The sequence below is a fragment of the Cuculus canorus genome, chromosome 1 (assembly GCF_017976375.1).
Source record: "Cuculus canorus isolate bCucCan1 chromosome 1, bCucCan1.pri, whole genome shotgun sequence".
Classification (NCBI taxonomy): Eukaryota; Metazoa; Chordata; class Aves; order Cuculiformes; family Cuculidae; genus Cuculus; species Cuculus canorus.
In genome coordinates, this window is record NC_071401.1 from 86,164,535 (window position 1) to 86,189,379 (window position 24,845).

A 24,845-nucleotide genomic window follows, 5' to 3' on the forward strand; every position below is an offset into this window, starting at 1 on the left:
ACCTGGAAAAAGTATTATCCAGGAGTGCAAAAAAGGCTGGGATCTATTGGTCTGGGGAGCAGCTCTGTGGAAAGAGACCAAGGGGTCCTGGTGGACAATAAGCTCAATATGAGTGAACAGCGTGTTGCTGTGGTGAAGAAAGAAAGCAGGATGCTTGGTTGCAACAACAAAGACATCATCAGCAGTGACAGAGAAGTCATTATCCTGCTCTACTCAACACTTGTCAGACCATACTTGGGAGTACTGCAGTCAGTATTTGTCCCCGCTATACAAAAAAAGATGTGGACAGGCTGTAGACTATTCACAGAAGGCCCACTAAGATGACCAAAGGGCTGGGAAGCCTGCCGTGTGAGGAAAGGCCGAGGGAGCTGAGTTTGTTCAGCCTTGAGAAAAGAAGGCTTAGGGGAAACCTCACCGTGTTCCAGTATTTAAACAGTGGCTACAAAGAAGATCGAGACTACTTTTTTACAAGGAATCTCCTGGAAAAGACAAGGGGTGATGAGTACAAGTTACTCCTGTGGAAATTCCAAAGAGACACAAGAGAAAAATTTTTCACAAAGAGAACAGTCAGCCACTGGAATAATCTCCCCAGGGAAATGGTGTATTCCCCAACATTAGACAATTTTAAGATTCAGCCGAACAGGGTGCTGGCCTATCTTGTCTAGACCATGCTTTTGCCAAGGAAGGTTGGACTGGATGATCCTTGAGGACCCTTCCAACCTGCTATTCTATGATTTTGTGATTGGAGTATGGTCATGGAATCATAGAATAGTTAGGGTTGGAAGGGACCTTAATGATCACCTAGTTACAACCCCCCTGCCACGGGCAGTGACATCCCACTAAATCAGGCTGCCCAACCCCCCATCCAACCTGACCTTGAACACCTCCAGGGATGGGGCATCCACAGCTTCCCTGGGCAACCTGTGCCAGTGCCTCACCACTCTCACGGTGAAGAAATTCTAATCATAATAGTCATAATCTACCTTGGTTTCCCTTAGGGGTAGGTCCTTTTTCTTCTCTCCCCAATTCTAGACTGTGCAAGAAAGATGATATTTGAAAATAGTTTCACTAGAGATGATGCATGCACTTACATTTCAATTCCTAAGAGGGGAAATAAAAAAGAAGAATACATAAATAGCATCACCAAAACCAGCACTGAGCAGATGCACACTCCACTTAACGGGGGGACTGACCACATTTCACCACGCACGCATCTTTTACAGATTCTCAGCAGAATCTATTACTTGGTACAGATTCTTGAGTAGAAGTGACAGACTTCATATAAGATCGTACTGTTGAGCAGCAGGCTGGCCATGAATAAATGTCGCTCAGGAGGTTAGATGTACGCAGCTACAGAGATCGTGAAATTCAGCCTCTGTCCTGAAGAATAAATACCTCAAAAAAAATGGGGAATTCTAAAATGGTGACATCCAAAAGAATATAATAATTTTACCTGAAATATACGGGCTTGAGTATTTTCTATTTATGAATGACAAGTAAAGAAAAATCTTTTTTTGGAAACAAAAGCACAACAAAACATTTGCTGTTGCCCTGAATACTAATGATGGAAGACTGTTGCTATGGTGATGCTAATTTTAACGCTCTTGCCTGTGGACTTCATATGAACTGCCTGTTTTAACTTTTGCAAATGTCATTTACAAAATGAAAACCCATTAATGACTGGCGAGGGCACAATGTTCCACTTTAATTAGAATAATAAGGAATGCTGATGCACAAAGTACAGGTTTGTGAATTGCTACAAAGCCCACACTGTCAAAATTAATTACCACTGATGAGGACTGTGTTCTAATTTTTTTTTTCTTTCAAAGAAAGCTTTAGAATAATACAACCATAGCTTGACTTGGAGTTGAAAGCAGGCTTTCCTCTTAATATTAAGGTGGAATAAAGAAGTTTCCAAGGCTGACAGGATACAAAAAGGTACTTGCAGAGCTTAGAACTGTGATTGAGCTGTGCTAAATGAACACTGATTCCAGTAATGAGGAAATGCAAATGCCAACACTGCTGGGAAAAAAAAAAAAAAAAAATCAGAGAAATACCTGCTCGGTAAACCAGTTAGGATTTGGAAAACAGAGTTTGTGATTTTTAAGAATTTAAAAATACAAATTGAGGACAAGAAACTGAGTGGGTGCTAGGATATGATTATGAATTGGGTTGGTAGGTTATTGCTGTGACTTGTTAATTTCCAATATCTCAGCCAATTATATGATGTTTAGAAAAAAACAACAGAGACAGCAGTGGTAATCTCTTTTGTAATGCATCAGGCCCTTGAAAATCATGAGCATTTCACATAAGAAGGGGAAAAAGTTTCAACTACCATTTCTAATTCTGGGAAAAAGTCTGAGCACATGAAGTAGGTGCTATGTTGTTAAAAATGTTTCAGTAGTACTGACTGCAACGAGGAAAGCATACTGCAATGAAAAGCATCACAGACAGCTGCTGAGAGTACATTATTCAGACTAATTGTTATTATTAAATATCTCCATTGTAGTACTGCTTAGAGAACCTAATTTAGAGTTGAGATCCATTGTACTGCATGCTGTATTAACAGAAAGGAAACATACCTTCTCTTGTCAAGAGCTGAGCTGGCAAAGAACTTAATTCTTCTTTATGCTACAGCACTATTTCAGTGTGCGACCAGTGGAAGTTCAACTGGCGTGAGGAGGAATAGCTGCAAGAATATTTTTCTAAATTTGCATTCATGGTAGACTATGGTTTAATGAGTAGTCAAACTTTCTCCTAGCAGCATTAGTATGAAACTCGCCCTCAGTTTATTGGTATGTTTTAACGCTGGTTTAAAATGGCCTGGACAATTTTGCCCTTGTTGGCTGTTGTGCAAAATATTTTACTTGTACATAGCTCTTGCCTCGAGATGGCTGGAATTTCATTGTATTGTTGAAAAGAAAAATACAGGCAAAAGTTAGGTTTGACTAAGAATGGTTGTGTCTACCCAGTCTGACTTAAGTGTAAGGTTTTCTTGCTAGTGATGCATTTTCTCAGAACATATTTCTCTCTTGCTGCTTGGTATATAGGAGTCACCAGATGACCACTGAGTAGCGTTCCCATCAAAGATTCTGTGAGCACTCACTACTCATATCAAAGGGGTGTTCAGAGCAGGGATTTATGTTGAAAATGTAAATGTCCACAACTGATCATAATTTTTGCAGAGAATACTAGTATGCTTATCTGCTACTGCTGAACGCAGCTGTACCTAGTGTGATGGATGGCCATGAGCCTGTTACTCTTGAGAGTCAGCGAGGTCAAGACTGATTCATAGTTATGCAGTGCCTTGCCCAACAGTATATTATCTCAGAACAAGGAGAGGCAGAGAGATCCTCTTCCACTCAGTAGGATAAACTTTAGCAACTGGTTAAAATTTGGAGGGAGACACAAGCAAACAGTATTTAACAAATATAGAGCTGGTGTGTGTTAACAACTGTGAACTCAGGTAGCTTCTCAAATTGCGAGGCTACAAAGATTTAGAAGTTATGGAATTAATCTGAAATACAGAAAAGGATTTGAGACAATCACCTCCAAAAAAAAATTGCTACTAAACGTCATTACCAAGACAAATAGCTTCTTATGGGTCAATCTCCAGGCTCACCATACAAGAAAATAATATTTCTGGCAACGTCAGCCCCTGCTAGCACTGATGGACAAAGAATTCAAGAGAGTTTAAGTTAATGGAACCTGCTGGCATAAGGAATTCTGTGGGATCTAGATCACATCAGTCTTTTTGAAGACAGGTTGGACACTGAATAAGAAAGTATATTTGTTGTTCTTTAAAATTCTCTATTAATCCACATGAACAGGTAGAATGTGAAAAGCATCTGTCTCTTGGGCAGAGGTACAGTAAAACTGATACAGTAGTAAGTGACAAAGCAAAAAAGATGTGCACAGACCAACAGTGATACAAACAGTTTCTAAGTTCTCACATATTTTCTCATTCATGCAACAAAGTGCTCTTCTGAGCCATTATAATAATTCTATGAGTATCTGTAATACAGTAAACATGGCATCTTTTAATGAACAAGAAATGTCTGAGGCTAAATTAGATTGCTGCTAATCAGAGTGACTGAGTGCTAAGTAGAATTCTCTCAGAAGATTATGACAATTTTAAGCACAAATCAGAAAGAAAAAAATATGCTTGTTTGGTGCAGGAGGAGATAAAATATTTTAAGGATAAGTGACACTAAATGCATACATGCTTTAAGCGCATGTAGCAGACAAAGTGTAGCTAACAGAGGCAGCAAAAAGTGTATAAGGCTGGAAGTATCATCACAGAAACATCAAGGTTTGAAGAAATACCTATTTTTGTCTTTTTGAGCTTGGCACTTAATAACTGTCTAACAGGGAGTGCTATGAAGAAAACAATAAAGAAATCTGTAATTAACAAGTTGCATTCACAAGTCATAAGCCCAACTAAATAAAATAAAACTGAAAGGGGAGTTGCTGTGGTTGCTATAAAGATATGCCCAAGGATTGAAGGTTACAAACGAGAAAGTAGGGTAAAGAAGGTGATGGGCTGGAGACAGCGTGTTGCCAGTGGGAGGACTGTCTCTGCAAAGGCAAGGGTAAGATGTAGAAAAAGTGAATTGTGAATTATTACAAGGCGAAACCTGACAACAAGCCAAGAGAAGACAAGAAAGGACAGTGGGAAGATGGCTTGCTGAAAGTGGTGGAATGACCTAGAAGAATGTGAACATTGAAAAGATTCTTGGAGTTGGACGACAGGAAATTGTTAGTGACCTGATTAAGAACTGTTTTAGTGAGAAAAGGGTACAGAAGCTAGAAAAGACTGGGCAGGAAAAAAACAGGGACTGGAAACACACACAAATTCCAGGAAAAAAAGGAGGGCAATGTTTTGGCTATTGAACAGTGCCAGTGGAAAGAGTTGTTTTGTTTTATGAAGGACAGTCCTTAAGGAAAGGAATTCCCTGTAAGGAAAGAAGTAGGAGATAAGCTTCAAAGAAAATACATCACTGGAAATGAAGTCTTAAACAAGTCATTTTGATATGTTCCTGATGTCTAAGGGACTGAAAAACTTAAGTAAATTGACTTGTTTACTAAGATGCAGCTATTTAATGTTTAAGGGTCAGTCTTACAATTTCTCGGCTTGAAGTAAATTATCTATAACTGATAAAGAAGCATGCTATGACCACAAAGGAAATTTGTTTCAAATAAGATTTTTTTCCTTCAAACAAACAGTGCTTTTAAACTGTTTCCCTTTCTGTGACAAGCTTTGCTTTGAGTTGCTACTGTTGCACATTAGTTCAGCATCAGCTTGACAAAAATGGTTTCCATACAGTCTGCCATTGTTTGAATATTCCTTCTGTTATTTGGGCTACTTGCTAGACAGTTTTCATAAAAAAAAAAACACAAAAAAACCAAAACAAAACCCAAACACATGGAACTTGAGGATCATTAACGTGGGTTGGCTGATGTTAGTTTAGTTTAGGAATACTTCAAGATAAAGATAACATCTAGAAACAACAAAATTCAGAGCTGTCTAACATGCTTTTAATTTGTCTCTGAAGGTACTGAATATGGCTGTCACTTGGAACTAGCTTTTCTTTTGTGTTTCACATCAAAGGCAATTATGAAAATGATGGGGTTTCTTTTCACAAAACATCCAGTAATTTTTAAATAATAAATGCAATCTCTATTTAAAAACAATATCCAAAACAATATAGGTTTGGGTTGGTGTATATCTCTGAATGATAGTCCAGATACAGATTTTAGTTTTGTGTTTTAAACTGCTTAATTTTAGAATGATTTTTTTAATGAACTCGAACTACCATTGTCTTAAAACAGACACAGTGAATATCAATATTATGTCATGAAAGTAAATTTTTAATATTCAGTGACTACATTTTTATAGTCAAGATTCACCAAAACACTGCAATAAAAATATTTGAACATCACTGCTATAGCTAAAAGCTGATAAATATACAGAAAAATATTTCACATTGTAACTTCTCATATGCTAATAAAATTTGCTCAATAAAACTGGCAACTGCAGCAGGACTGGAGCTGGTGATAAACTGGAAGTAGAGGATGCTTTTAAACACAAAACTTAATGAAATGGAAACTAATGACATCCAAAACTGTAATCAAGATGTAAGAAAACATATCATAAATGCAGGCTCATTGACTTCAAAACTTTTAAATTTATCTGTTCAATCACATTTATCAAAGTCAATGCACGATTTATAGGTTCTAGGGATTCTCAGAGCAAACATGGTTAAAAAACATGTTTTTAACATGGTTATAAAAAAAAGTGTTTTGCTTTAAACACTTTTCAAATCATTCCTTAACCACTTCAGCAGAAGTAGTTCCAGGAGTAACAGAATGTGTGTGTGGATATAATAGATTATATTAACATCAAGATTTCTATTAAAGTTGCATTTTTAAACCTTCCAGTGAAGGTGTAGTTGAGGGAAGATTCGCCTATGAGTTTAGTTCCTATTGATACTATTTCTGGTTGTATCTGAAACTAACTTATACACAGATTTCCTTAGTGATATTTATAGTCTTCTCTACGGCCATAATCTGTTTACCATTGCTGCTGTTGCCAGCACCTGGTAGTATTTGCATTTGCTTTAACTTTTTCTGTGTTTTTGAAAAAATGTGTAGGTGAGGTCATACAACAAGCTTGCCACTGAAGAAGTCCTAAATCTAAAAAAAAAAATTAAGCAGAGTTAAATTGAAGACGACATAGTAGATAAAAATCACTGATCTGGGAGGATATATACAGCTTCTGATTTTCTATTGACATTGCAGCTTTCCTGTGTTTCAGGATGCAGCATAATCTGTTAGATTTTTGTCACATTCTCTACAATGTTAAAATACTTATCAGTTTGCTTATGGAACCTCTTGGATGGCGGATAGTGATTTGGAAAATACTGCTTGGAAACAAAACTTATTTTAGTATTTCAGGATATTTTAAATTTAAATTTAATACCTTTTTGTCGTTCTCATATTTGTTTATTACATATTTTCAGGTAAAAACAGCTAAAATACTGGAACCCTATATCTTTTAACTTCTTTCTCTTTGAGATGTTTGTGGGATATTTCCTGCTACAAAGGTCTCTCCTAATTACGAACAAAGTATTACACCCATGCCCCAACTAGAAATGCTTTGGGCTGTGATTACAATCTTAACATAGTGTTTCATGTTGATGATACAGTTAAGATGTTTGTATGAAGTTATCTGTTCCCAAGTCAAACACAGTAGTTTCCTAGCTAGCCCTTTAAAGCTTAACTCCATGCCTGTAGCCTCTCTGTATAGCAATTTTTCTTAGTAAGCTTCCTGCGAGATTGTCGTAACTCTTCAGCATTATGTTTTACAATATTTCCTGCAATAGCAGAGTTTTTAAGGGGAAAAAAAAAGAGTTAGCTTTGTTAAAAATGAAGCACAGAAAAATGTATCTTTGCCCCTCTTCTCCTACGTTGGCTCTGCAGCAGTGCAGAAAAAAAAAAAGCGTACTGAAAAGGAAAAACAGGTCACAGGTACATATTGAAATTCAAAAGGCAATCTGGGCTATTTACTAGCTAGATATCTAAAGCCTTTTTTTCTACTTAAATGTTAAAATAATAGAAAGTTTTCTAGCAGATATCTAGATAAATACAAAATACCTGAACAAGACTGAATTATTATTGGTTTATATACTTTTTTTTTTAATTTACAAACTTCATCTATTGCACAAAAATTTAAATGTGAATTTTAATCCCCACAGGTTAACTTACCATACAATTTCATTAACATAATAGTGTGCGAATTCACATCATAAAGTGTGAAGTATAGAAGTAAAGAATGAAACTCATACCAACAACATCACATGTATTTACAGCAACCTGCATTCTTAGCAATTTTTTGCTATATTAAGTGAGTTTGTGTCCCCCCTTAAACCTCTAGCCTGACACGTACATACAGCATTTACGCAAACAGATTTTGGTCTTGCTGGAAAAGAGGACCTAGACACACAGAGTGAGTAGGCGATAGGTAGCAAAGTTTGACTTCTATTCACTGCTCTACTCAGCAGGCTGTAGACAACATTTGCTGTCTGTGCTAGGCTGGTTATAAAGAGAGTGCAACTTGATAATGACTCTGTTGTGTTTTACCATTATCTGATTTTCTGAGCTCAACTGCCATGGAAAAATCCAAATTACATGTAAGAAAAGCCATTCATTCAGGAATGTTGTCGTGCATTTTTTTTTCATGGTTTGTTTTTCTTAAAGTATGTAGCCATAGCTTTCCTAATATAAAAATTTATCTGATGACTACTTGAAATTCAAAGCAAACATATAAGGTGCAAGAGACTGCCAACCCTGTACATCATATTTGAAATTGTAATTTATCTTATAAACGTCAACTTCTAAATCAGAAAGCAAGAAGTAAGCAACATGAATATGGATGATTTGATCATTCCTAATGTATTGGTTAGATCTTTACTTAAATCTAAATGCAATCTTACTGTCATTTATACAGTTGTCAGTTAATTAATTTTATATTTCCCTTATAATCTACCCTAAGCATAATGTATACAGAAATTAGTTCTCGTGATTGAAGGTCTAAAGATAAGGATATCACAGAACAGATGTGCAACACAGAATGGAGCAGCTATAATGGGACAAGAAGAAAGAAAAAAGAAATGGGAAGGGATTCAATCAGGAGAAAAATGGGTCAAATAATCCATAGTTGTGATTCAGTCAGTAAAGACTAGATGAATCACTCAAGACAAGAAATGTGCTAAAGCTATGCTGAAAAACAGGAACTTATGGCAGTCTGTAGGAGAACTGGCCTCTTAGAAGGTCAGAGAAAGCACAAATGCAAGAGATTCAGCAGCTTCAGAGTTTATCTTCTAAAAAAACTAAATCTGGGAAAAAATCTGACCTTGCCCTGACAGACAGGCTGCTTAGAGGAACAGGAGCAGCCCAGCTGTTTTGTCAGATTATTGCACTCTCCATCTTTTCTTGATTGTTGCATGGCCCTAGATATCAATACTAGAGCATTACACAGCCTACCAAAATCTGTGTATCCATAGCAAATAAAGCCAGTGATATAAATTGTACGTGTCCATTTCCACTACTTTTTTCATTGGTATAGAAACACATCATAAAATGCATAAATATTAATTATAGACCTACCTCATATTAGGCTGATAAAAGCATGAAGAAGACAAAAAAGGCACAGTAGGTGAAAAGGGATCAATTTAATGCTGACTCTTACTATATGGATTACCTTTTTCCCCTGTGAAATGGCGTAATAGTTGGTCTGCTTATTTGTGGAGCGAGCTGCATCAGAAAAGACACTGAACCAAGGGCAATGCAGACAATGGATGTAGCAAGTGCTGTTTTGGAAGAGCTGTCAGTCTTCAGAACAAACAAAGGAATTATGAGGCTTCTTGGTGCAACAAGAATATGCAAAAAATCTGAGATATTGTTCCCTATTTCCTTGAAGATTTCATTGGACAGTTGTCAGAAGCTGTCTTCTCTTTGTCATCTAAATTAAGTATGTAATTGATCTTCACAAAGAGAAGTCTGACAGGCAAATCTTTCTATTTTTTTTTGCCTTAATATGTCTAATCTTTTCAAGTTCAAAGCATACCAGTGGAAATCAAACATAATTCCTATTTTTGAACCCTGCTCATTAAGTACGTGATGTTTAAAACATAGGCTTGAAGTATATGGCAATAAATTTTAGCTATCAGAAGCAGCTGTAACATCTACTTTTTTATGGAAGATGTAGCGCATACTCTGTAAAATAGGACCACATTATATACATGTCATTCAACTTTGTAAAAAATTATACTGGCTACGTTAATTTTTTATTCTTGACAATGTGTAACATAGTCAAGCTACATTTAACAACTGACGTAAAATGGAGTGAATGGAAATGAAGTAAAGAGTAAAATACAAGTAAAAATCGTATTCAGCTTACAATAAATATAACAATTTCAGCTACAATAAAGTAAAATACTTAAAGGTTATGTAATAATACACTATTACTCTGTGAAGATATGAACTCTTTGTACAGTAGCAAAAGTTTACTAGTCACATTACTGCCTATAAAAATAGTTAAATAACTACTCTCCTAGCTCCAGACCTGGAAAACAATGAGTAGCTGGATTTAATGGATTTAAAATGTTGATACATTCCTTTTAATTAGGAAAACAGGAAAGCCTGATTCCATCTAAAATTCTCTTACCCAGCTCATTACCAAACTAAGTAAACAACATAACTTGCATAACACATTTTAAGATTTAACCTGCAAGAAAATTGTCCATGCACTATTTAATCTCTCTGTCATGCTTAACACTATACACTCTTCATAAAAATTGGTACTGAATGAATTTAGTACCAATTTAGTAACAAAGCTTAATAAATTTACTATCCGCTAAAATGTGAGCACTATCATAAAAAGAGGACTAAGTTTTGTAAGTGTTGTGTAAGTGCCCAGGAAAGCTACTCTCTGCTCTCCACGGTAGGCACTGTATTACACAGTTATGGTGTGAAAGCACGTTTTCCATCCTTTACTGACCCTTACGAGGGGCTACAGCGCTGCCCCTAGTCTCTGCACCAGCTAGGATATGATAAAATTGCTGCTGAGTACTTATAATTAATTTCAAAACAAATTAAATCTCCTTCAGTTACTTCACATGTGACGGTAGTAACTCCTGGCTGACAGATGGTAACAAAGAGCAGACCCACAGTATCTTCCCAGAGTGCTCTTGCTCAGTCAGTGAGAACACATCTGTTTATAACCTCTGCTTTCCTTCTAAAGGCTCAAGATTTCTCATTTATTTAAGTTCTAAATTTAAATTTTTGTGACAAGTTTTGGAAGCAAGTCTCTACAGCCCAACAAATGATGAAAAACCCTGCACTTGGGCAAATCTCTAAGAATTATCAGATATTTAATTTAGGGCTTTTATGCTACACAGCATGTTAATTTACATATGTAAAGGCAGACCGAAAACTATTAAAGTTTATCTTCCCTTCACAATAGTTTCAGTTTTTCTATGGAGAGTTCAGAACTGAAGGAAAACATTATAATAGCTGTGCTTTTAAGAACCAAAAAACAATACCTTCTCAGTACTTGGTAGATAGGTTAGCTATCAGACATACACATTGTTTTTATAGCTTGCTCACAGTATCACTCGCTACATACACATAATTATACATTATTTATTTATGGTTCTCCATATCTGTGTCTGTTCTGTGTGACAGATATATCCTACTTGATATTGCATCTTGTACTTATCTATATTTTGCAGAAGAAACAATTAACCCCATTAATTCTACCAGAACAGCAACTCTTTGCATCATTTAATCTTAGTAGAATTTAATTCAGATAGATTCATTTATCCTGTTTCTAAGTTGAACAACAGTAAAAGAATCATGATTTTAATCTGTTTGTTTCTTACAATGAGAACTGAGGGCTCTTAGCTTTTTTTCTGCGTTGAAATTCTGCATGCTTAAACAACAGTTAAAAGGGAGATTGAAGAAGAATATGTTTATAGAAAGAAAGAATGTTTAAAGAAAGTGGCCCACTAGTTCTCCATTGTGAAGTGTGGAAAGACTGCAGAATCTAAAACTAACAAAAATGTGTGTCACAAGCTGATACATTTAATGCAAATCAAACGTTCACATAGGAAACTACACTGTGGAAGAAAGTACGAAAGTAGAGATGTGTAGTCCTTGGAGTTAGCTCACTGCATAGCTAATTTATATGGATAGGCTCATATAGATCCTCTCAAGGAGTCAACTCTACACTCCTGAGAATCTAGCTTTGTCCTCAGCAGATCAAAGTTCAGTGAACTGCTATAATCTGCATAAGAAAATAAGCTTGGCTGGGAAATAACTTGGAAGGCTTCCTTTGTGGGAAGTACTGAGATGAAAGACTACTGTATTTTTGCAGAAGCATTTTAAATCCTTCAAAAGAATGGGCACAGCAAGAGGGTAAGAAGACAGACACTATTAACCAGTAAGTCAGTTATACAGAGGGAGAATAATGTCAAATATTAGTACATATATAGAAGTCACAACTACTGAATTTCAACACGTCATGACGACAGGAACAATACATCTTTTTTTAAAGAGAAAGTGTGTTGCAAACTTTAGTCCAGGTCTTTCTCCTTACTCCAAGGCAACAGTGATCTCCTACTGCTGTGTAACGTACACATTTTCTGAGCATGGGATAAGCCTCACAACAAGAGAGATGCAAACATTATTCAGTGTATAGCAGCTTAATGTCCCCTCATGTCCTATGAGGATAGATACTGAAGAGGAACTGAGTTGTGTAGAATGACCAAATGCTTCTTCTGCTGTTGCTAAATCTAAAGTAGACATTTGATTTTGCTATCACTTCTTTGGAGCAGCTCCTCTATCTGTTTGATTGGAAGATAATGTGCATGTATATGCATGCACACGTGAGAACCTTTTCATCATGAGGTGAGCTCTGCACAGATGTGATCTAACTTGAATTACAATGTTAAAACCTGCAGCCTCCCTACCTCCATTACCTGTCTTTTCTAGAATTTGAGTCTTTTTTTGTCTTTTGATACTATTCAATAGTCTTTATGCTGTGCTGCTTTTTTTTTTTCCCATTTCCTTTTCAGATTTCTGATGTACAGTAATTGCTTGTTTTGTCTCCTAAAAACTTAAATTTAGAAGTTTTAATGAACACCTAAAACATTATGAAAGAGCACAGACATGTCTGTGCCTACTTCTGCTTTCTCATTTTCTGGGTTGCACTCCAGTAAGAGTAGGATCAAGGTCTTCAAAGAACAGCACTGATTAAAATGAAAACTAATTTTTTATATTCTTCTTTTAAAATCTAATAAAACCTTTAAATCCTGTACTAGACATAAGGAATAAACTGAAGAAGAGAAAGGATCAAAAAGAAAATGATTGGATAAAATGTGTTTTCAAGCAATTTTACATGTTTTAATTCAGAGCCAAAGGGAGAGGTTTTTTTCCTCAGTAGCACTTTGTGCACTGGGAAGTTGTTCAGTAGCCAGGCAGCAATGTCCACTTGCTGCTTGGGAAGCCAAGATACTTCTGCTGTCCTAGAACACAAAAAATTGATTTCTCAGTTCACCAGAGAAGAAGAGGTGAGCCGAACCGTTGGCCTAGCTTGTCATCTCCATAAGGAGGGAAGCATATAAAAATGTGGAAGGAAATCCACCAGAACACAGCAGCTGGTAAGAGGCCATTACACTGCAATTTTCATGAGGCTGACAATAGGCCAAGAAAATACAAAATGTTAGAGACTGGGAGTAGTTGAAACAGGTTGCACACTGCCAAGAATTCCATGGCAATGACGCCTACACCAATACATTGCGGGGAAAAAAAATACTGTCATGAATAATCTCAAGAACAAATTATTGAAGTGATAGCTTTAGAGGCAACTTGTTGCTACAGATTATTCAACTGTATAAAAATGAAATTTTAACCAGGTAAATCACAATGCTTGAAGATAACTACCAGTAAGCAAACATTGCTGCTGAAGACTTAGCACTGAGTATCTCTTGGTTTATGGATTTATCAAATGTTATGTCATTGCAAACGTGAAAATTATGAGATAAATCAGTTAAAATGAAAAACAATAAAATGCATAGCAAATTTACTTAACAAAGGGGGCAAGCACCAATACTGTATATTGATGACAGAAAGAAAATGTAAAAAATAAGAAAATGACATCTATAGCTGTTCGGCCTTCATGGAAGCTCTTTTAGAACATTAACAAATGATAAAAAAATAAGAGGTCAAAGAATAAAGACAAAATGTGTTAAGACAAACAATTTAGTGGAGTGTAAACATGAAATGACTGAGGACAATTTGAGAAGGGAATAAATAGCTTACTAAGTCTCGTTAAAAACTTGATTGGTTTGCTTTTCATCTCAAGGAAAGCAAGATTTTCTACAAAAGATGTGGCTGAATTTAAACTTCATTAAACTAGCACTGCTATAACTCTTCAAGGCTATTAAGACATTTCCTAAAGTGAACAATATAAAACAACTGTAATCTTTTAATTTGTAAATGGCCTAGAACAGATCACAAAATGGAAAGTTGACACTAAAAACGAGTAAGGAATAAGCAAGAGCACCACTGAGCATTTTAGCACAAAGAGTCAACACCTACCCATGGCTGCTGGATGTAAGCAGCACAGAAAATGGTGGCAAGAACAGCATGAAATGCATCTCATGCCTACATTAAGAATTGCCAGGGCATCTCTTCCAACCATACCACAGAAAAGAGAAATGGACGATCTTCATAATAGTACCATTACTCATAGCCAAATGCAAGCATCAGAAAAATTTAATGCAACAGTAAGCTAACTTAGCGGGGTATAACTGTATGTCTGTATTGCACTACACACAATTTTTTTCACATGTAACTCAAATACTTGTTCAGAAACTTCTGCAGCAGTTCATGTTGTGAAAGTTGCAAGCAAACTGTCAATGCAAGAGCCATCTGCAACCATATGACTTCAGTGACACTTGTCAAGTTTGCAAAGTGTACTGGAAATATAAGGAGGAACTATGTGTATACCTGTATTAAACAACACTCGTGTTTCAGTTACTTGAACTACAGTCTTTATTGCACATATTGCATCACCTATTTCTTCAGAAGTGATGCAGAGAAAGAAAAATTTATTAAAACTTATTTCTTATTTGCTCTGTGGTGGCTCTGTTTAAGGCACTAGAAACAGGTTGTTCCAAATTGCTGATTTTTTAAAATCTACCAGTCATTTGTTATGCATACACATCTCTTAAGCAAACCAGCTTCATTTGGGAATTAAAATCTAAAACAATAGTCAACAGGGACTAGTTTGTCTCTTGTCATTCCTCAGCAACATCTTTACCAAGCATTCTCTCTCAAGGAATTAATAATATAAAGTATGTGCATTGCTAGGTTAAAACCCCAAACATAACAGTGTATCATATTCATAACTGCAGTTCAAAACGCTGTTTTGACATACATACTCTTCCGTACACATTGACACAAATTCAAATATAATACAGATATCCCAAAGCTGTTCTTAGGTAATGATTTACAGTAGCATAAACCCAAACAACTTACAAATCAGGACAACCTACTGTGTTTTTAAATAACTAACGTACTTCTGTGAAATGTACTGCACACTTCACTCCCTTCTGTTCTTCTCATTTAGGTATCACAGGACCAGTTCACAATAATCTAAGAAAATTATATACTATCCTCATAAATTACAAATGTAAATAGCTAGAATGAATTACTATTTATACTCACTTGATATAATACGGTACTTTGTTTGGCGAGATTGCCCTCTCCCAGGGGCCTTGGACAGAAGCTGTGAACAACAAACAAACAAATAAATAAATAACGGCTCTTTACATTCATACATACAAACATACCTAGAAAAGAAACACAGAGGTCAAGTTCAAAGCAAACAGGAAAGACAACGTTAATCTCTAGAATTACAATTTTACACTGCCATGCTGATACAGGTCTGTTTGCTCAGTTGCCCATGAAGGCAGGAAGGATTAACCTGCTGTTCTGAAATTTCTGTTCTAATTTGAGAGAAATGGAACTCATTCAGCTGCAAAGACAAATACAAAAAAAAACCCCAAACCCTCCTCAACTACTAAGCTTAAAGAACAGCTATGAAGCAGAGTAAGTAACCTGTCTTCTGGCACGTTCTTTTATAGCGTTCTGCCAACTAGTGTGTTTGACTGGGTTTTCTTCAATTTCTTTCCTTGTGTGATCAGTGTTTTCAATCCTTCTAGGAACAGAATTACATGCTTATTTACATTTTACGTTGAATGAAATTACACTGAGACACCATCTGAGTATATTTTTATTCTCTTGTTAACTTGTTCTAAATGGATAACAATTTTATTTTTATTTCTCCACATTATGAATTTTGTTACTAATTACAGAATCATTAGGTTGGAAAAGGCCTTATAGTTCATAAACTTCTACCATACTTATCTACTACTAAATCATGTCCCCAAGCACCTCATCTACCCGCCTTTTAAACACCTCCAGGGATGGTGAATCAACCACCTCTGCCAGTGCTTGATAAGCATTTCCATAATGAAATTTTTCCTAATGTCCAATCTAAACTTCCCCTGACTACCCTTCACGGCATTCCCTCCTTCCTATCACCTATCACTTGGGAGAAGAGACCTACATCCACCTCTCTACAATTTCCTTTTAGATAGTTGTAGAGAGCAATAAGGTCTCCCCTCAGCCTCCTCTTTTCAAGGCTAAACAACCCCAGCTCCCTCAGCTGCTCCGCGTAAGACTTGTTTTCTAGCCCCCTCACCAGTTTTGCTGCTCTTCTCTGGACACACTCCAGGACCTCTATGTCTTTCTTGTAGTGAGGGACTCAAAACTGAACACAATACGCAAGGTATGGCCTCGTCAGAACAGAGTACAGGGAGAGAATCACTTCCCTAGTCCTGCTGGCCAATTGACATCCAGTAGTGAAATAATGGAGAACATGACAGTGTGGTCACGCAAAATAAAGAGGAAATGACATTACTTAACCTGGACTATCAGAGTGTTAAATGCCAACGTCAACTTACAATAAAATTAAAATATTTTCTAACCAAGCTTTATATAAAGCTCATTGTAGGTAAAATAATCATATATTCTTTTTTATTAGAGGTATTACTAGAGGCAGATGTATCTTATAGTTTATGCCATAATCAGAAAGCTGTGTTTTTAATTAAGTTTGTTATCTGTCAAAACCAGTAGTACAAACAATTTTCCTTTTTAATATAGTGTTTTTCTTACACAAAAAGTGGTTGGAAAAAAAAAAAAAGCTTGCCTGCTTCACCCAGTGTAACCCTTCTTCTTAGTGACCCCTGCTGTTCAAGAACGAAAATAATTGTTACCAAGACTCAAACAGTAATTAGCTGCTTGATCATTTGAGTCTAAGTATTTGCTTTTCTGCCCTCATTCAAAATAGATGCTTCCCTTAAGCTGGAAGTAATTTAACAAAGTCAACAAATCATGATCCATACAAATAAAAATGACCAATGTACATGTTTCGTATATTTTGTACCAGAATTGTTAACCAGATTCACAGAAGTCTGTCTGCAGATTGAAATATACTGTCCCTCTCTTGCCTGTGTGCTGGACTGTGGACAACAAGAGCTGGAGGAAAAAGATGAGAAGTGCTTATAAAAACAGCTGCATAGGACTGCCCTGCTATTTCGGTAGAGTCACATGCACATAAGTAGTAAAGGAGGGCTAGAAGGAGGCTAGGGATCCCACAGAGGGGACATGAATCAGGTAGCAGCAGCGGAAGAAGATGAAGGCATTCTAGATGGCCTGAAGAATAGAAGCAAAAGCAACTGGGAACATTGTGCAGGCTGAGGAGAGGGGCAGCAGGTTTCAATACCTTTTAGAGAATGCTGAGAAACTCAGGAAATGAATGTGTATATTTGGAAGAAATATAAATGTGATAATCCTGTCTTAGATTGCTGGTGGCCAAGGAGTTCTCCGTGCAGCATTTCTGTAGGTTCTGCTGTTGTCTTCAACTCTCAATTAACTATCTGTAGCTAAGCCGAGTGTATTGCTTTCCTATTACTTACAGTTTTGCATTCTTTAAAAAAATAGAAGTGAGAATAAATTTCAAAGGTATGAGCCATGAAAACAGGTAATTCTCAAAGAGAGCAAGAAACACAGAATTTGAATTAGTGTTAGACCCCATGTAAAAACAGCATTCTGCACTGCTATTAAAGTCTGAGTCATGACTCACACCTACAGAAGCACAGAACCATGTGCAATTTCAAATACAAATACGATTTCATTTTACACTATGCCTTGCTCGGTCATTTCTTTGTATGTTTTTATTCAGTAATATTAAACTGTGTTAACATGTAGTCCATTAAATAGTTTCAAAGTACCTACTCAGTGACAATAGTAAATTTTCTTTCCCGTGGGAATTTTCATTATCAAAGGATTAAGTCAAATAAGATTATACAGTTATATTTTTTGTAAACAAAATACCCTTCAATATTAAATAAAAATTTACTGTCTTGCATATTTCTTTCCCAAACAATCATTAATATTCCCAATGGCAATACCATCAAGCTACAGGTCTTCCACTTTAAGATTTGTTTTTAATTAAATACCTAAGGACAGAATGGATTACTGCGTATGTTTTGGAAGGTGTATTTCTTCTTTTGCTTCTGAATCAATCTCAGTAAAAGCTTTGCAGTCATAATTTATTATCACAGAATCTTACATATGATAGCGTTCTTGATACATTAGAAGAGGAACAAATACTTTCCTTTCATGAGAACTAAGCGCTTTAGGAATAACAAACAATTCTGTGATGTTCTGCATAATTGGATTTAGTGTTCCTTCAAGAAATTGCTGTGAAGCTGTCTGTAATATACTTCTGCTTTCCTGGATGATTCTAGCCTTGCATAAATTTAAGTTCACAAAATATGCAGTACTTTTTACAGCTATGCTAAGAGAATAATAATTTCATTTTTGGCAGAAACCCAGAAGCTGAGAACAGCTGTTTTTTATCTCTGGTTACCAGTGCAGGTTTACTACCCATTACAAAGATATGCATGTCCATTACCTGCACTATTTAATTCCTGGTTAAGACCACTTTAGTCACCAATCTAAAAACTCTTGCTGGCAAAGACTTTTTAATGAGTCTGTGTGCTACAGAACTCAAGAAGCAAACATTTTCCTGTTTGCTAAGTGTAATTCAGAAGTGTTTTATTGTTCTAGCCTGCGCAGCTTAAGAACCCATTACCATACACCCAGCTACTTGCAATGCCACTGACTGAAATTAAGTAACTATGACAAAATATTGGGCATTTTAAGAACAAATTTAAACTTCTCTATACTTTATTTGCATTGATATACATTTTAATGGTTGCATAATTTTGGAGTTTTATTTCTTTCTGTTGATGTGCTAACATCTGGGATTTGCTTTGCCATTTCAACAGAAGTGAATGCATTCTTGATGGTAAGACCACATCCTTGTTTGTTTGCAGAATGTATAATGAAGCAGTAGCATGCTGGCTCTCTGAACTTCAGCAGTATTTTAATCTGTGCAGGGATCTGAATGAAATATTAAGTAGGATGACAGTATATTATCTGTGTTGATATTGTGTTGATAAAAAAACCACCACTAAATACTTTACTTTAGTACTACAAACAATGAAATACACATGTATGCTTACTAGTAGAAAACTATATCTCCTCAAGTTATTCAAAGAGTAAACTTGTAATGTCCACACATAAAAGTTACTCTCAGTGCTATCTGTGTAGTCAGCACACACTTCTAGTCACTGTGTAACATCATCAGTGTACATTTTCAGTTCTAAATACAAAGAAAATCTTTTGATGTTTATTTGTCACTACGGGTTAAAGTATTGGAAAAATTTTAGGACAAAACCCACAAAGTAGCACTACCTAGCACTCATACACCATAGACTGTTTACATATATATCTTCTCAATATTTTTTTCTTATAAATCAATTTTATTCATTATATATGCCTTTCAGCATCATGGTAGTCAAAGCTGAGGTCATTTGTATGTTCGTGATCAAGACCAGCACTATCTGTCTTGTGGCCATAGTAGCTGTGACTCAGCAAGGTGCTTTATTATAGTCACATTTTAATAATGCTAATAATTCAATGATTCATCTAGGAATTCTACCTGCATGACATATATTGTTCTACCTGGTATTATCATCATCAGTACCTTCATCCAAACAAACCTAGGAATTTGTTTATTTATTCATATAAAGTTTGTTTTCATACCAATTATTTCCCCTGCAGTAAGGTATGGAGTAAATACGGATCTCTGCAACTGGAAAGGCTCTAATCTACCAAGAATTACATCTGTGTAAGTTACTTTAGCCTTTCAAGGAAGACTCGTTGATTACCATTCCAATTATTTTCAGATGAGACCTTAAGAAAAGAGAAACTATTGCTCTCCACGGACTATAAAGAGCTTATGTTTCTTTTCCTGAATTATGCTAAAGCAATGCTTCCTCTCCATAATCAGTTCATGATATATGTTGGCAGGATGCCATCTCCAATAGGTATGCCTGCTTGACAGTGGCACAGTAGAAGTGTCTGCATAATCTATGAGTTCTTTGAGAACCTTTGCAATAGATGTCGGTACACCTGCATAACGTATGACAAGCCCTCCCCTGGATTTATAGAGAATTCTTTTATGAATTTATTATTGCACTAGGTGAGACTGCAGAACAATCAGATTGCCTTGTGTAGCACTGAGATTGCACTGTGTAGTTGAGAAACTGATGTCAGAATACACTGACTACGCAATTTAGACGTTAGAAGGCAGAAGGAACACCAATCAACACCTGTCATTCAACAGTACTACACAGCATAGAGTCTATACTACTCCAAGCCCTAGCTAGCAGCGCTGCACACGTGAATGGATTCATGGGCACTTTGGAGGTAGAGCGCTCCTTCTTGGCTTGGCTTCTGCTGTTCTTAAACCCAAGCAAACTCTACTTCCCTGCAACGCTAGCATCACCGTCTGTCGCTGTAGCACACGTGCTGACATTTACTGAATATACCATTTCCAGAACGCTTATAATCAATTTGAAGAAGGGATTACTAGTCACAAAAGAGTTCAGCATGTTGTCAGGTCTGATTATAGTGACGGTCATTTTACAAGGGTTATAAAAGAGGCCCTTCTATTCTGTGTTCCCTGGCCAACTCAAGCTTTCTCACCTGCAGCCTAGGGTCAACATTATATGATACAACCTAAATAATGCACAACTTTAATCATTTTTTGCAAGTTTCCAAATGCACTTGTAATGCAAAATATAAAAACCAACCAATGCTCATTTTTTTAAAAGTCATACTGCTGTAAAATGGCATAAATACAAGCATCTACTTGTTTAATAAAAAAATAGTTCATGAAATAGAGCAAAATGATATAGTCTATATCTATGCATCGGAGTTAAAGTATTTCATATCGCTAACTTCTGTTGTATTCTTATGCTTTTAAAAATAAAATCTCAAATCAGCTCATCAAATAAGGTCATAAAATGACCTAAACAAATTGGAGGTGATTTTTGTGCAAATGGAATTAGATAAATAGAAAAATAAATCATTGGTAAATATTCCATGTCTCACACAGCAAAACATAAGAGAAAAATTCTAATATGTACATATCAAATATGTCTATTATACAGCAGTCCTGGAGCATGAGGACAAAGGAATGTCCTAAACTGAACACTGGCACATGCTTAAATGACAGAGTTAAAATTGGCAGTGTAAAAAATGAAGTAAATTTTGTTTAGGCTTCACAGATCCAATGTTCCTCCAGAAAGATTATAATACAATGGGGGGGTGGGGGGGAAGATTCTGTTTTAGCAACATACTAATTTCAGTGGAAAAAAGTACAATAGACAATAACCTATCTTTTGATTAATATACTCATTAAAAGTAAAAAAAAATTGACTACTTGCAAATTATTTATTATTGCAGAATATAGGCTTATCTACCAACCAAAGATAAAATACAGAAATTTACTAGTCTGCCACAATAAAATAAGACATTGGTTTTCCTGACCACTCCCCTAACTCCAAACGTCCACCTTAAAATAAACACTATGCAGCACTTTAAAACTGATCACAAATGAAATCCAAAGAAACAAGAGAGATTTAGAGTGAATTATTTTTAACTACCATTCTGAGGAGTTTTTTTATTGGAAGATTTATTTTCACAAAGACAGGATATTAATTACAAGGAGAAATTGCTTGCTTCCAGGTAAAGAGATGCAGAGAACATCATAATTTGAAAATCGACTTTATAATTTTATGCAGATTTTTTTATCTCAATGTACTATAGTGGAAACAGTCATTTCAGGCAAAACTGCAGGAAAGAGGGCATCACATGTGTAGACCTGGAACTCCATAAATCCTATTTAATTGTGAATCAAATATATTATTAAGTTTTATGAAGAAAGTCTCTGCCATTTTCCTGAGAAGAAAATATAATAGAAAAAACAAAGCCCATAAGAGAAGGACTGGTGATCATATGACCTGATGACATACTTTCACCGTGAAATTGATTCTACAAGTTTTATTCCAAAAATAAGACTACAGAGATTCTCTGAAAATATGCTACTGTTGTATTTCTCTAAAAACCCTTCGTCAAAGGCTCCGGTACCTGAAGTTGTAGGTGTGGTCACAGTATTTTGAACAAGGAAGAAATGGACTGAAGACATTTTCCCCTAAGTTTAAACCTGATTTACACATCACACAAGTCTTAAGGTTAAATTGGTGCCCAGTGCTGCTACAACTTCACAATGATAATAACAAGAACTGTGAAGTGAATGTTTTTGCTAGTACTTTAATAGCTTTCTTTCTTCCTTTTTCAAAAGCACACACAGTTATTATACATTTGTATAAAAGTTGAGAAAAAAATTTTTCTAGCATTCAGGCTCCTCTAGCAATATAACCATATTTCAATGCAATAATAAAATCCATTTGCTTCCATAGAATTCTTAAGAGTTAAGCTGATTCTTTTGTGACCACTTACGTTGTATCTTTATATTACTACCTGATAATATTTTCTGCTCAAAATATTCAATGTGATATCTAAAAATATTAAATCATATATCCAAAAGACATGGATGAATGGATATAGCCTTCAGTCTCTGCATGTCAAAAGTGATAGCTGCAAGACAATATAATATAATTTATGCAGTGAGAAATAAGAAAGATAAAGCTGTTAGCACTAGCAAATAGTCTATCAGGTGGATAGCTAAAGTGACATAAGAGTCCTAGAGCCTTGTCATTTTTAGAGTGAAATGTCTTAATTGGCAGGACTTGCCCTTTTAAAGATGCCTGCCTGTGCAAGAAAGAACTTCACTAATCTTTGCTTTGCATAGTAATTTAAGCATTCACCCAGAATGTGGGAGATATGAGAACTTTACTTCTCTCCCAGCTTGAAGGAATTTAGACCCATAACTCCTGTTTCTCAGGAGAGTGTCTTAAATAACTGAAGGAAAACACAAAGGCATGGAAAGAAGAAATAAGAAAAAGCGGATCTGAGCCTTAACAGCTTTGAGATTACCCGGAGAAGGAGAAACCTAGGTTACATAGCCCACTCCTGTGATCATATTTTTTATTTTTAAGCGACAGTTGTGTGAAACAAAATGCAGCAGATGCCCTCCTATTGCCAGATTACAATACAAGCTGTTGGTTCCAGCATTTATAACCTTTCTGAATGAAAGCTGCTATAGCTGCTTCGTTGCGTGTTGAGGTCAGTACTGTTCATGCATAGTAGCCTAAAACTTAGAGGCATAGTTAGGCATCTCCAGTTAAAATATAGTTCCCAGCGTATATTTAGGTATGCAGATTTACAGCTCTGGTACTGATATATCCAGGTAGCAGAAGCTGGTAGGCTGGGAAATACAAGTCACAATGTTAGCTAGGCGTAAGATCAGCCTTTCAGACTTGCAAACCTAAATGTTATTCCTGTATCTCTTATTTCCAGGAAATTCACCTTGATGAAAGCCTGTGTTCTCTTGGGAATCACAAACAGTGCCTGGGATCTCCCAGTCAGGCTTGTAGGCAATTGCCAGTCATAGCTGAGCACTACTTCATGCAGTTACTTCAACATGCTAACGTGCCCCACAGTATAAACACAGACTATCAGCTGGACATTTAGAAGAACAAAGAGTGGAAAGAGAAGGTCAAACTGCATGAAAGGAAGATTGAGAAAAATTGTCCCTAAAATAAGATTTTACAAAAGAGGAACCTTTTTTATTTATTATTATTTTTTTCTCCTCTGTTTCATTCCATATCTCTCTGGCTCACACCTGCCCTCCCACCTCTCTCAGAACTAGTTATAACAGGCTAAAAGTGCTTAGAAACAGGGACTACCACTTGATTCCTTGCCTGCACAGGGCCTGACAAATACGGGGTCCCTGCATCACTGCCCCATTACTTTTAAGCTACGTTTTCAATAGCCCTGTGCAGCTTCAGTTCCAGCCAAGCAGAAACTGACAGATGATGCTGTAATTCCTCTATATAAAATAAAAAACAGATAATCCCTCCCATTAATGCAGATTAGCAGCTCATATTTTTTTTTTCATCCAGATAGGAGAGAAAGGTAATTCAGTCATTGATTTAATGTCAACTTGACTACAGTACCATCCTTTTTGCAGAACAACTTAAAGGCAGATCAGCTCTCACAGGGCAATTATTCGCACAAGTATATAAACGCAGGTGAGAGCTGAAGATCATCGCTTGCATTTTAAGATGCAAGCACATATGGTAGAGGGAAAGTTGGTGCTGAATTTGAGAGGATGAAATGATTATTACTGGTATATAAATTAGGTATGAAATAGCTAATAAATTGCTTATTTTCCTTATTTATTACACTTATCTTTGATATTATGTGTGTATCAGTAAAAATGGTCTGAGTTGAGCTTATGAAATAAAAACCAGAGAACAGAATTACCACGATTCTCTTTTCACTGTTGTTGCCACAGCTAGACTGATCCAGCTGGGACTCAGTTTGCTATGTGTTGAAAGACTATTTACAAGCCATTAAATTCACCTTCATTTGACCTGCCCAATTCTGTTTCACAGCCCTTATATTTGACTTGTTCATCCCCAAAAGCACAGATACAGAAAGAAGACTAGTGCTAGATAGCAAAGACACTGGCATTCTCTATCTTGCAGTGCTACCTCTCCAAGAGATGTGCTTTCATCAGTCTAAGAATGAAGCAGAGGTAGTAAAGCACCTAAAAGCACAACATTTTCCTCAAGTGTAGTAATAATAGATAATATCAAGGAATTTTATGC

At 36.1% G+C, this 24,845-nt stretch overlaps 1 protein-coding gene across 12 annotated transcripts in view; it reads right to left on the minus strand.

Moving 5' to 3' along the window:
• DMD (dystrophin) overlaps positions 1-24,845 on the minus strand; it is a 1,193,355-nt gene that overhangs the window by 101,626 nt on the left and 1,066,884 nt on the right. For all 12 annotated transcript variants that reach the window (XM_054050408.1, XM_054050369.1, XM_054050393.1 and 9 more), the window contains one exon: positions 15,295-15,355. In XM_054050408.1, coding sequence (XP_053906383.1) covers positions 15,295-15,355 — 61 coding nt within the window. The remainder of the gene's footprint in view (positions 1-15,294; positions 15,356-24,845) is intronic.